Consider the following 14,543-nt stretch of genomic DNA (forward strand, 5'->3'; position numbering starts at 1 on the left):
CCCACAACATTGCTAGTAAGCCATCTATGCTGTTAAAATATGGAAAAGACAAAAGAAATGCATACTGGAAAGATATTTTAGAGCAGAATTGGAACAGAGCCAACGAGACGGACTCGGTGGAGTGTTTGGAGGGAAGCCAGGGAGTCTGTGATATTTCTCTAGTGTATACACACACACACACACACACACACACACACACACACACACACACAGCACCGAATGAAAATTAACTCTTTCCACTGAAGGTGAATTTGAGACTTTCTTGATTTTGAAACTCAAAACTGAGTGCAAATTAAGCGTGTTTTAAGCTTGATCACAAATACATCACACACCCTCTTGACTTTTGGCAGGACCTCGCATCTCTCCAGAAAGTCAAGATAGGAAGATATCCAAAACCTTTTCTTCTTTTTAAAGGAAGAGTTGGGTCATAGCCCAGTGCCTGCTGAGGAATTCTTAGGAGAATTTCTGGAAGCTTTGGTTTTTAAGGAAATCATATTCTCCATGCTTTTGTGGCCCCAAGTATTACTGGAGTGGGTGAGAGCCCCGTTTATTTGTGTCTTGTTCATCCTTCAGACTTCAGTGGTCATATTTCCCTTTGGCAAGGTGACAGAAGGAAAATGTTGTGCTTGGCCCTGTACAGCCTCCAGTTTCTTTCCAAATGAGCGCTCCAAGAAAGAGGTATTTTGTGCAGCTTTAGCTAGATTTCTTTATGTTTGATGAGTACATCTCTTTGTATTAGACAAACTCAGACCATGCTTTTGCTTGCCCACTAAACTTGAACACATGTCAGGCACTTGATACAGGTGTGTTATGGTTGGAAGGCCCAAGTGAGATGAGATTTCAGGTAAACCGGCAGTGGCCGAATCCCAATTTAACTATGAAATCTTTTCTTTTGGGTGAAACCGTGTCTCATGTAACCTAGGCTGGCCTCGAACTTGCTATGTAGCTCAGGATAGTCTTGAACCTTCCTGCCTCCCTTTTCCAAGGGCTGGGACAACCTTGGTAGACAACACCACTACAGTGGCTGCTGTTTGAAGTTGTGTGAGCACAGCTGTCTAAGGATGAAAGAGCAACATCAGTCAGCAGTGGCTCACGGGGTAACAAAGGTTCCCAACTTTCCTGCCATGATCTCCATGTCCACTTCATTCTTTTGTTCTCTCATTCTTCAACATAAATGATGGAAATGTACCGTGGCACTTTTTAAAAATTCTGATGAAATACACATAGCCTAACCAATTTTAAATATATTGTTAGTGGCATTCAGGGTTTCCCAGGGCTCTGTAGCAGTCATTGCTCTGTGCCGCCCATGTGATTTTGGCTTCTGACATGAAGCCACACCCACTGGGCAGCAACCTCCACTGATGACTTGCATTTTAGGAGTCGACTGATCTGGTGACAGCCCAGGGAAGGTCGTGTTGTACTAGGTTAGTCTCTGAATCGTGTCACTCGGATAATTTCTGTCTGGTGCATATCACGGCAAGTATCAGGTTGGCTTCTTTTTAAAGCTGACTGATATGTACTATATTATTATAATATGCACAACACCTATTGTTTAACCAGAATGGACTCTCAGGGTCTTGTCTTCTTTTGTTGTTGTGGTCCTTGAGATTTGAGACCCATGACCCTAAAACAATGCAAGATTGAGGTATAAGGACCATACTAGATTGACAAGCATGGCAGTGATGTTGGTTCTTTGCGATATGGCTTGTCTTTCCTCGCTGTTGAACACTTCCGTATCTCACCGCATTCTAGATGCTTCCATGTCTTTTTCTGCTGCATTCATATGAGAAGACTATGGGATCACAAAGCAAAAAGGTCACATAAATGAACTACCAATTAAATCTTAACGTTTGTCCTGGTAGTAAAGCCATCTTCACAATACTGATTCTGCCATTCAGAAGCATGGAAGGCCTTCCTACCATCCAGCTCCTTCTCTGGCTCCCTTTCCAGTGTGCTGAAATCCTCACTGTTCTGTCTTTTTCTTTTTTTTTGGTCAAGTGTATTGAATTTTTTTTGGAGTTTTTACTAATGGGTTATTTTCTTAATTTCTTGCTCCAAGGAAACATGGTTGGTGCAAATGAAGGCTGTTTTATTTATAATGATTTGCATTCTGCAACGAGACTTAGTGTTTATTATAGTAGACTCTATAGGGCTTTGATGTATAGAACCAGGGCACATGTAGAGAGGGGTTGAGTCCCCCTTTCCCATTCTTTTTATATCTTTCTCCAGTCTAACAGATATAACCTGAGATTTTGAACCCTACACTGGGTAAGAGCAGGGGAGTGGGCATCCTTGTCAGGTTCCTGATTTGAAAGGAAATACATAGAAGTGTAACTGGCAATGAAAGTGTAAAACCCTAATTGAAGATTTAGGGCGTGGGAGTTTCTCCTCTAACTGCACAGAGCTCACCGGGATGCGCATGAGTGAGTGGTGGCCTTAATCTATTGTGTGGTGTTTTTGTTTGGGAGGTTATTGCAACAAAGTGGTCAAAATAGAATAAGAAGCTGTCCATCCCTGAACAACAGGCGGGTTTACTCTCACTCACCACTTAGTGCTGGCAGGGGCTGGAGTCCAAGAAAGATCCATGAGCCTGGTCCTGTCTTCTAGCCTAGCGGGATGTGTGAGAAAGTGTGCCCCGGAGTGAAGAGTAAGCATGAGCAACTGTGGCTTCTCCATTTGTGACTACCCTGCCATTCAAACTGAGTGTCATAAGTGAACTCCTAGACAGCAGGCATTGGGAGAAACAAGGTTAGTGGTGGTGGTGGGGGACACAGTTATTTATGGGAATGATGAAGACCTGGGGCCAGTCAACCAATGATCAATCAATCAATCAATCAATCAATCAATCAATCACCACTACTTCTGCCTTGAATACAAGCATGACATTTCCAGATTTCAGTAGTGTGTAGCTGTGTGCAGTGTGTGTGTGTGTGTGTGTGTGTGTGTGTGTGTGTGTGTGTAAGGCTAGAGATCAACATTGCCTGTCCTTCCTTGAGTATCATCCACTTTTTGCCTTTGGTTTGCTCTCTCTGGCTGGAGCGCACCACACAGGCTAGCCTAGCTGGCCAGCAAGTTCCAGGGGCTCTGTTTCTACTTCCCAAGCTCTAGCATAACAAGCAAGCTCCAGGATGCCTGGCTTTCCTTTGCAAGGTTTCTAGAGCCAGAAGCCAGGGTCTTGCTTGTGAAGCAAGCCCTTCATAGGCTGAGCTGCCTCAGTAGCCTGAGTAGACGCCATCTCTGCTTTATAATGTCTAGAGCCCACTAAGCAAGGCAAAAGCGGTTCACGAATCTTGACAGAACTTTGTCATTTGCTCACTTTTTATTAAAATTTTCCTCTGATATGTGTCTCCTTCACTCAGGTCAACGTCTACTGAGAACATTCTGGAATGCCTTTGTAGGGTGCTGGTTTTGAAGAAACATAAAACTTTACTTAAGATCCCCATGAAAACCACACATCTTTTAATTCCTTCGTTTACTCTGTATGCATTTTATGGCATGTGTAAGAATCCGGGAAAATGTAGAAATTATGCAGTTTTGATTTCAGGAGACGCTGACGTGGTTACGTATGGTGGCCTTAGAACTCCTTATATGGTTCTGCCTTGAACGGTATCGAGAGCACCGCAGCTCCAGCTTCTTCTTATGTCACCACACACTTAGTGAGCTATGGGAAGCATGCTGCCTGCAGAATGGCCTTAATTGCTTTGTGCCTGCACTCCTGGCCACCCTCCTCACCACTGGCAACTCTCCAAGTCTGCCTGTTACTCACAAGTATTTCTTTCCTATGAGAAAGGCATCAAAATTCCACTAACATATGCTCCTGACTGCTGGGAGAGCTTTAGTGGCGCGCGATTAGCATAATGGCTTTGGTTTGAGAAATTTAATTGGGCATGGTCACATCCGTGTTGGGTATATGAGTAACAAGCTGTGTCTTGAAGCTCTTTATGCAATTCCCAATTTGCTTTTAAAAGTGAAACTAAAGAATCGAAAATGCACATGCTTCCTCGTTTCCTAATACTCAGGAACAACTGGACTGGAGCAATGCATCTTTGTGTGGAATTGCAGGCAAGTGCCGGCATCCACTGTAATTTCACTGAAGCTGGACCAAGGGTCAAATACCGCAATGCTTTGTAGCCCAGCATCCCCACAGTAACTAACGACTAAATTAATTTTTAGCAAGTATTATACCTTCTAAATTATATTTCTTCTCACTACAGCGCTTCCTGTAAAACAGTGTATAGATGCACAGTTAACTATCCATTTTCTAGGAAAAGCCTAATGCCATTTTCATTTTGTATATGCCTATGTGTGTCGTGTGAAAGTGTGGGTGTGAGAACGTGTGTGTGTATGGGGGGGTATGTTTGTGTGTGAACAGGTGTGTGGTGTGTGTACGTGTGTGTGTAGGTGTGTGCCTGCCCATGCATGTGCATTTGGGTGTTGTACCTCTGAAGTGAGTCATTCTTGCTGGGACTTTGTGCAAAGTCAAGGTTGGCTACCCAGATAGTCACAGGGAGCCGGCTGTCTCCATCTCCCCACACCCAAAGTTACAATGGCCCACCACCTTGTCCACGTTTTTCACATAGGCCCTGGATTAATGTCGGGTCTTTCTACTTATGTAAACATCAGCAACCGAGCCTTTTCTCCCAGTCTCGCAGGAGTTCCCTCCAGCGGTGTGGTTTAAGGTGGGTCTGGCTCTCTAGCCTGACTTGATCCACTTTCTGAGCAACGGAATGTGGGAATCGTGGTTCTGAACAGCCACACCTGGCTTTTTTATTTCTAAATTGGGAAAAGATATCTTGGGGCTGGAAGGAGCAGTTAGGCTGTTCTTACAGAGGACCTGGATTCCGTTCTCAGCAACCGCAGGGCAGCTTTAAACTGGTTTGAACTCCTGTTCCAGGGGATCTAACACCCTCTTCTGACCTCCTTGCATGCACGAAATGCCCGTACATCCATACGGGTAGCACTCATACACTTAAAAGAAAAAGCAAACTAAGTAAGTCTTAAGAAACAAGATGCCTAAATGTAGATTTACTCTTTGGTGTCTCGTGAGCCTTCAGCATCTTCAGGACCTGTAGCAGGTTTCAGATCTCAAAGAGTGTGGAGTTTACAAGGCAGAACATACTTTTCAGGTCCCCTTGGCTTTCCTCACAGCTCACACACAGCCCCTGCCAGGCTCTCGCGTGGCGGGATGAGAAGTCTTTCCTCCAGCATCTGATTCCTCCCGTCAGAATTCCACTGCCGTGGTTCCAGTCTGCCATCTAAATGAGACACACACGCTTATCACCGCAGACTGTGGAATTAGGTCGGTTCTACACGATAAATAAATAAATACCTGAAAGTATTGCTCATAGGCTGAACATGACCCTGTGTGCCTCCACAGTCCAAACACCACGGGGCTGACATTTGGGCATTTAAATGTAAGCTGTTCCTCGTTAAGACCTCATCATAACTAAAATGTGAGTCACTCGCCAACTGTGATGGATGTTGGCTCTGCAGCGCAGCAAACAGTTCAGAACACAGGGAAGGCTTCACCCTCACGGCAACAGAATTCCCAGTGGTCACCCCATATAGGGAGAGAACCAAAGAACAAAATCAAATCAGCCGGGTGGACCCTGGCACCAGCCTGTACAGCTGCGTTATTTTTCGTTTTAAGAAATGAAAGTTCGCAGAGCCCAAAGCCACATGTTAGCAGTGTGAGCAGGGTGGACTTCTGTTACACTCATGACCAGATTTAAGTCTCTATTTTAAACTGGAGTCAGCCATGGGTTCTACTGATGAAGCTATCTGGTTAATTCATCTACAGTCAAAAACCAAAACGCAACTAAAGCCGAATGCCAGAATTCTGGCTGATAATTAGCACCTGGGGTGGTGGGGGTGGGAGCGGAGTTTTCCAGCAAATGTAGACTTTCATATAAATTTAATAAATAAAGATTTGCTCCCAGAGGACTCCCAGAGGATAATCAATGAGTCAATCACTTCGAACAAAATGAGTCACATAGGATCTCGTTCTAGTTAGAGTAGATATAAACACATTTAAATCTAAATTCAGTTATCTACCCAGAGCAAGGATTCTAGCGAGTCACCCTGCTGTCTGCAGAATAAACCCGGCTCTCTAGCTTTATGGTTAGACATCAGCTCCGTTGTCCCAGCAGTCCTGGGCTTTCTGCACAGCTGAGCGCAGACATTTTTTTGGGAAATGTAAAAGCCACATGACATCTCAGGCCAGGCAGGAAAGGTGGTGTTTTCCTCTGCAGGGCCAGAGGAAGTGACCCATCAGACGGGAGGACTGGACAGATCCTGGGGTGGGTTTCAAGTGGACCTGAAGACGAAAGATGGGTGGGAGCTTAATATGGAAGAGGAGGTGGGACCTCCATATAGAAGAGGGGGTGGGGCCTCCATATAGAAGAGGGGGTGGGGTCTCCACACAGAAGAGGAGGTGGGACCTCCACACAGAAGAGGGGGTGGGGTCTCCACACAGAAGAGGGGGTGTGGCCTCCACACAGAAGAGGGGGTGGGGCCTCCACACAGAAGAGGGGGTGGGGCCTCCACACAGAAGAAGGGGTGTGGCCTCCACACAGAAGAGGGGGTGTGGCCTCCATACAGAAGAGGGGGTGGGGCCTCCACACAGAAGAGGGGGTGGGATCTCCATACAGAAGAGGAGGTGTGGCCTCCACACAGAAGAGGGGGTGGGGCCTCCACACAGAAGAGGGGGTAGGTGGGATCTCCATATAGAAGAGGGGGTAGGTGGGATCTCCACACAGAAGAGGGGGTGGAAGATTGCCAGCATCTACTCAACCCCAATGAAATAGAAACTGTCTTCAGAGTAAGATCAGAATTTTTCCTCAGCGCGCACCCCGTCTACATGTTTACGACCTCGGTACCCTTTAGTGACGTGTCATGGAGTGACGGCATGATGGCCTGCTGTGGGCCGTGCTCACTGGGGGAGTCCTGTGTTACTTAGCTTGGCAGCCTCTGTCGTTCGCGGTGCAGGGCCGCACGGATTCCACATGCTCTCGCAAATGGACCCCTTCTGAACCAGTCACCGCGAGGTTCGTCTCAAGCTCTGTGAATGTTTCAGTCATTCTTATGAGCATGGTGTCAGTAAATTGTCACCCTGTATTTAATGGCATTGAGAAGATACTTGATGGCCAGAGCGATGCCGACGAGGTAGGGATGCAGCAGGACTGGGGCTATTCTAGCCATCACCATAGAGAAGACAGCTTCGATCTCTTGGGCTCCAGTAAGAAGTCGCTGTTGCAGAAATATACAAATGGTTCGCTTTAACCACTCTCGTCTCTGAAAGAAGGATGCTGTTAGGAATGACTGGGCTGTAAATATGAACAAGACAGATTTGGCCTCTCCAAATCTCAGAATCTAGAAGTCACTATTTGGAGTGTTACTAACGGTTTGGGGAACTGGAGAGTCTCAGTGACAGGCCAAGTGTCTCTACTCTAACAATCTAAAATACTTCAAAACACACAGTGCTTGGAGCATGGAAATGTTGCCACAAATGGAAAATTCCTCACTTGCCTCTGGGAAGCAGTCAAGACACAGGCGAACTGAAAATATGTCATAAAGAATATGTGTAGAGGCTACATATGAAACGAAGTGAGTGTGGCATGTAGACTTGAGTGTCTTGCTCCAAATATGTCATTTTAGCCTCACAAATATCCCCAAATCAAGAAGCAGCTGCCGACCAGGAAAGCATGGACCCCAAGCCTTTAGGATAAGCCTTGTTCAGTCTCTACCAACTTTAGGAACATGTGGGTATGTGTAGGAAGTTAAGAGATATACCCTTCTATTATTGACATATATTTTAGCAAAGACTGTTGATTAAAAGTTGTATTTTTAGGGCTGGGGAGTCAGCTCGGAGGTTAAGGGCATATACTCCTCTTTTAGAAGGGCCTGAGTTCAGCTCCCAGCACTCATGCTGAGTGGCTCACAACCGCCTGTAACTCCATCCCTAGCTCTGCAGGTACTGTATCTATGTGTATCTATGTGTGCACTCACATGAGTATGCACACACACACACACACACACAGAGAGAGACACACACGATTAAAAAAAACTTAAAAATTGTACTTTTATATAATCTTGATGTAATCCCTCGATATCTATAGAGCTAGTAAATGTAAACTCTAGCCTTTATTTTTGATGCAATGCTTTTCCTAATTTACACAATCCAAGTGTCTAGTAATACGCACGGGATTTAACTAACGTGTCAGTTCCACAAAGATAAGTTAGCAGGGATGCTTTAGCTTATGCTTGCCACTCAGTAACTGCTCTGTCTGCCCTGACAGAGTGTGGCTTGCTATTTTATAGTTTGTGTACTTGCTGACCCGCCAACCGTTTAGCTGTTAGCAATTTCTGAAGTGTTGAAAAGGAGATCAACATTTCGGAAGAAAACATACGTTTCTGATTTTTAAAACCGATCAATTATACATGTATCTACACGACTACTTCATTCAAAATGCCCACCTTGCACTTCCTTCTGAGTGGGTAATTGTTCTTGATGCAACCCAAAGAAAGTCTATCTGAATATCTTCCCACAAGTCTCAGATGAAATATCCTAAAGATGGGAAAACTGTGGATAAAATCCTCTCTTCTCCTTACCTCTCCTCTTCTCCCCTCCTCTCCTCTGTCCTCCTTTTCTCTCCTCCTCCTCCTCCTCCTCCTCCTCCTCCTCCTCTCCTTTTCTCTCCTCTTCCCCCTCCTCCTTCTCTCCTTTTCCCTCCTCTCTTCTTCTCTCCTGCTGCCCTCCCTTCTACCCTCTTCTTTTTTTGCTTTCTCCCTCTTTTGCTTTCTTAACAAATTATCTCTTCGTGTATCTTTTCATACATTAACTTCCTCAAACATAGTTTTCATGTTACTTTTGAATAAGGACTTGTTTTGTGTGAGAGGTTTCTGCCTTAACACCAAGGGCGGAGGCCAGTGGCCTTGGGCACATCATTGAGCCAGCTCAGCATTTCAGGTTTTGCACGTGGTTGAGGAAACTTCAATGGACCCTGGCTTTGTGGCCTCTCATTGTTTTCCTTAGATAAACCACTTGACATTTCAATGCCTTGGCTCACACTCTCCGTAAAATAAAGGAAGTGAGCATGATGCTCCTCCAGATTTCTTAAATATTTGTACACTTTGTAGATGAATGGTTTGCTGAGCTTTCAGTGTTTTACACATCCTAGAAGCACAAAATATCACCCCCCCCCACACACACACAGTGAGAATAATTTTCCAAAAGACTTTGAAACTGGCTTCATAATGCTGTAAGTGCATAAATTAGCTAACAGGCTTGTACATTTTAATAGTTGAAGCAAACTAGTACATATGCCACACATTGTTTTAGGCTGTGTGTGTGTGTGTGTGTGCATGTGTGTGCATGTGTGCACCTGCCTGCTTGCACACACTCTTGTGCACATGCATGCGCAGCCTTCACAAGAGCCAGGTGTGAGGTTGTGAAGGCCCCAGGCTTAGTAACGACCCAGAACTACAGCGCCTGTCAGCTGCAAGCTGTGCAGAACAGTGTGTTACTATGTAAACCTGCGTGTATCCAACAAATGCAATGACTGTTATTTGAAAAATAGATCCAAACTATAAATACATTTTCACACATGCACAAATTTTATTCTCTTCTGGAATCTGGACTGCTTCGCCTGTGATATGCTCACTCACTCCAACATATATCATCCAGCATCTGGGAGTCTGTCGAGTGCTGGGTCTGTGTCAGCCATGAAGGTTGAAGGAGAAAATAGGACACGGGCACTATTCCTTTAAGGGAAGAGGTGAAATGTGCTTACAGATGGAAGAGCAAAGAGACTTTGGTATCCTTCCTCCCCCTTTGGAAACCTACTGTTAACATCTTGGGGCAGAGAAATTTATCTCCCAACCCTGGGGATTTCTCTGAATTCCCCTTTCACATTAGTGCCGTCATTTCTCTCGGGGAGCACAGAGGAACTGGGCTGGACTCCCCGGCTTGATTCCTATGTCACCATCACCTGTTTTTATCTCCTGTCTGGATGAAGATGTGGAATGGTTTGCTTTGAACCATCATATAAAAGACAGAAATCAAACATATATACCTGAAATATACCCGAAAGCACAATTAACACTTTAATTTAAAAATTTTGAAGACCTCTTTCTTTATGACTCTGATCTTTTTTTTTTTAATAAAGATGAAACAATAATTATTAGTGGTTTATCAGGTGCTAAAATAGTTTATTAGATTCCGGAAAGAAGAGGGTGCATATTGACAGTACTTTCTGTATTTTCCCTTCAAAGACAAACAGAGAGCCACTGTGCATATGTCGCTGGCAGCTAATTGTGCCCTAGTTGTTCCAGGGGTCTGAGGAGATGTGTCAGTGGGTACAGGACCTGGTGTGCTGGTGTGAGGACACAAGTCCTAGTCCCCAGAGGTAAAGTGGGACACTGTAGCGCACCTGCCATTCTGGATTCCCCACAGCTAGATCGGAAGTGGAGACAGGGTGACCCCCAGGAGAGCTAGCAAGCCTGGAGTCTGCAGAGGCGAACAAGAGACCCTGTCTCAAACACAGTCAGGACCAACACTTGAAAATTTCAGCCACCAGAGAATGTTTATAGATGTGTGTGAGTGTGTGTGTGTGTCTGTGTGTGTGTTCAGAGCTTTCCTACATAGACATGATTCTGAGATGAGGGTTGAAAACCAAGAGAAACGAAGTTTACAGGTTCAGTCGGGTGAGGGGCAGTCTCATTTGTTTGTAAACCCATGGCATTTGAAAGCCTTCAGATGCCGGGCGGTGGTGGCACACGCCTTTAATCCCAGCACTTGGGAGGCAGAGTCAGGTGGATCTCTGTGAGTTAGAGACCAGCCTGGTCTACAAGAGCTAGTTCCAGGACAGGCTCCAAAACCACAGGGAAACCCTGTCTCGAAAAACCAAAAAAAGAAAGAAAGAAAGCCAGAAAGCCTTCGGATGCCCGGTTGCCTCCACAGCTGTCGTGGGAGGGTGTAAAGAGCCCTCTCTGGTGGACAGAGCAGATGCAGCTTACTGCCGGCCTCTATTGCCTTTGCCCCGTGAGGCTGAACTGTTTCCTGGTGAGCAAATCTCTTCCGCTAAAGGTGGAGAGAGACTCATAGCAATTATTAAGTATTAAATTAAATATATTTTCCGCCTTATCAATTGTTCACCCCCTCATTTGTCTAATTTGTCTGGATTTTCCCCAACATTTTGGGTCAGAAAGTGACATTTTGCCACCTTTTGCTCTCTTCCCATCTCTTGTGTCTCTTGAGGAAAAACCAAACTGTCGACTTGACCCCTGTCTTCTCAGCCCTCATTTTAGTCACTGGATCTGATAAGGGTCTTGTCAGGATAGCTATGAGCAATGGCTTCTCACAGAATCCAACTTTGAGAAGTGCGTTCTTGCCAGCTGGCTGGATGAGTTTTCCTCCCTGACAGAGTTTGTGACCTTCTCCAAGGCAGCCTTTACTGCCCTGGCAGCTGTCTGCCCCCTTCTCATAGCCTGTGAGTCTCACACCCCCAACTCAGCTGAGGAACGCAGGGTCTGAATTTGCTGTCCAGGCTTTGTAGATCTTTACTTCAGAAAACGTCTCTTAGGCAGGTAAACTCATTCTGACTAAGATGTTTCAAAGAGGCAGTTCATTCTTGTGATCTATGGAACGTGGCTTTTGAAGGGGAGGTTGGTCACTGCAAATAGGAGTCGAGATGGTCCATTGTGTAGCTTGTGTGTCCCCAGAATAGAGGGTTGACATTACATGGAGAAATTTTGAGTGTTTCTTTAAACAATGGGCGAATATCCTTCCTTGCCGCAGACTTTAGTTGCGACTGTGCAATCATTTCTGGCAAAAACTGTTTTTACCACCTCGCCAGTGTCAACTGGCATCATGGTTGCAAGACAGATGGTCCCTAGTTTCGGAAGACCTTTAGGAGGGTGTCAGGGGCAATGCTCAGGGTACATTTTCCAGTCTGAATTCCATCGGGACCATTTAAAGCTATTTACCATCAACAAGTTAGATGCTGTTTGATTGTCCTTATTTGTTCCTATGAATATTTTGTACCCTTCTTTCAAGAGTCTTGCTTTTTGGGTGTTTTTGATTGCTTTTGGGAAGGACAGTTGTGTGGACTCCTAGTCTGCATTTTGGGTAAAGCCCTCATGCATATTTTTTATTTCTTTTTTCTTTGTAGGTAGAAATAACACTTCAAGATATCAATGACAACCCTCCAGTGTTTCCAACAGACACTCTGGATCTCACCGTGGAGGAGAACATCGGAGATGGCTCTAAGATTATGCAGCTGACAGCAATGGATGCTGATGAGGTAGCTCATGTCTTTAGAATCTGTAATTACAGCGACTTACAGGATCTCAAGTGCATGCTGGGAGCTCTAGTGTGCAATGATAAGGGTTACAAGTTCTGCGTTCTTTCCCAGAGAGCTTCTGTTGTTCTAACTATGATGTAGGAATGGGATGTGCTTAGTCGGGAAACTGCATGTTTCACACACACCAAGCCCCGAGTTCAAGCTCATAAAAGAGCTGTTTCAATGGCGCTAGCTCTAAACCCAGCGCTGGATACGCAGAGACAAGAGCACCTAAGGGGCAGGCTATCCAGCCTGTCTAGCCCATTTGGTGGGTTACAGTCTCAGCGAGAGACTTTGGGATTGCAGAGATGGCTCCTCAGTCAAGAGTACTGGCTACCCTTGTAGGAGACGTGGATTCAGTTCCCAGAACTCATGTTGGGCGGCTCACAACTACCTGTAACCCAACTCGAGGGATCCTAACATACTCATTTGATCTGCATGGACACTGCACTTATGTCTGTCCACAACACACACGTACACACACACACACACACACACATACACACACACCAGAGAGAATGAGTGTGTGTGAGAGAAAGAGACAGAGACAGAAAGAAAGACAGAGACACACACACACACAGAGCGAGAGCGAGAGAGAGAGAAAGAGAGAGAATTAAAAATTTAAAGTTGGGCACCCCCTGAGAAACAGATAAAGTGACCCGCTGACCTTCATATACACTGACACACACTCTTTTCTGATTAGTTGTTTTTCCTTTGCATTTTAGATTTCTTGGCCAAATCACTTTAAAAAAAATTAAAGAGTTCAAAATTGGATCTTTATTTCTATTTGCTTTCAAAGCACCAAGGATCTATTTTTACTTTATTTGTAATTGAAAAAAACCAAATATTTTAAAACTAACAATATTTAAAGTGATCTTAAAAATTTTATATTTTTAATACTTATATATTTTGTATTTATTTATGCCTACATAAATTAAAAATTTGTAATATCTATTTAAGGCTGTCATGCAGAGAAGCTAATAGTTTTTCAATTTATTGTAATAAACAAATTCCATACCTTTTGGCAAATGTTAATTTTTTTAAACTTTATTTTTGTTGTATGTGTATTGGTGTTTGTCTGCATGTCTGTGTGAGGGTGCCAGATCCCCTGGAACTGAAATATAGACAGTTGTGAGATGCCATGTGGGTGTTAGGAGTTGAACCTGCATCTTCTGAAAGAGCAGTCAGTGCTCTTAACTCCTGAGCTATCTCTCCAGTCCTGGCAAATATTAAATTAGACACAATATAGATTTTAATCCTCTATACTTTATGTGTAGACACACAATAGTCTTGCTGCAAATGCCTGGGAGGTTATATAATTAATTTATATTTCACTACATAAAAACTCCTTGCTTGTTTTCTCCTTTCTTCTGAGCTAAAGGTTTAATTACTGCTCTAATATTGAGTAAAAAGTTTTCCCAAACACCAACACATCTTCCCATCATCCCTCAGCCAAGCCCCACCCAGAACAGGCTTTTCTCCCTCAACCCTAGGATTTTTTTTTTTTTAAAAAAGCTATGATTACATAGTTTATAGACTTTTCTATAACATTGTCAATAAGTAAGTAGAACAAGACTGCATTTGGTGGCGCACAACTTTAATCTGGAGGCAGAGGCAGGTGAATCTTTCTGGGTTGGAGGTCAGCCTGGTCGACCTAGAGAATCCAGGATTAAGCAGTGAGATCATGTTTCAAAAAGAAAGAAAGAAAAAAGGTAAATGAACAAATAAATAAATAATAATGTATTAGGTAGTTCTAACAGTCAATTTAGAAATATAATAGCCCATCATGATTAATTTCACAAAATTTAGTAAATGGGAAGATAATAAAACAAAATTTTAGATAGCTGTAGTTTTCTTCTAGAAGACATTTGATGTTTCTGTTAGTCTCTACTATTTCATTCTGCATGGAGAAAGGTTAATACTGATTCCCAGGTCAGTGGTGGCTGCCAGCTGAACCCCTGTACTACTGATTCTATGCAGCGTCTGACATTGGTTAGCAAATCTTTCCCTTTCTTAAAGCTCATCACTGATACAATATATTTAGTTGCATCATTTATGAAATTTCATGAACTCCAATTTGAGTATAATATCAATATGAATATCAAGCAGTTGATGTAGGATAATCAGTCCTGATTGGCTGTAATTGCAATTGGGAAGAGAAATAAAGGCTCATTTGTTTGAAATGTTCTGCTCCTGCCACCT

General features: G+C 44.0%; 1 protein-coding gene across 1 annotated transcript in view; it reads left to right on the forward strand.

Moving 5' to 3' along the window:
* Fat4 (FAT atypical cadherin 4) overlaps positions 1-14,543 on the forward strand; it is a 133,302-nt gene that overhangs the window by 43,311 nt on the left and 75,448 nt on the right. Inside the window, exon 2 of the mRNA XM_075951076.1 lies at positions 12,171-12,302. Within this exon, the coding sequence (XP_075807191.1) occupies positions 12,171-12,302 (132 nt within the window). The remainder of the gene's footprint in view (positions 1-12,170; positions 12,303-14,543) is intronic.

Source organism: Microtus pennsylvanicus, chromosome 16 (genome assembly GCF_037038515.1).
Source record: "Microtus pennsylvanicus isolate mMicPen1 chromosome 16, mMicPen1.hap1, whole genome shotgun sequence".
NCBI classification, from domain to species: domain Eukaryota; kingdom Metazoa; phylum Chordata; class Mammalia; order Rodentia; family Cricetidae; genus Microtus; species Microtus pennsylvanicus.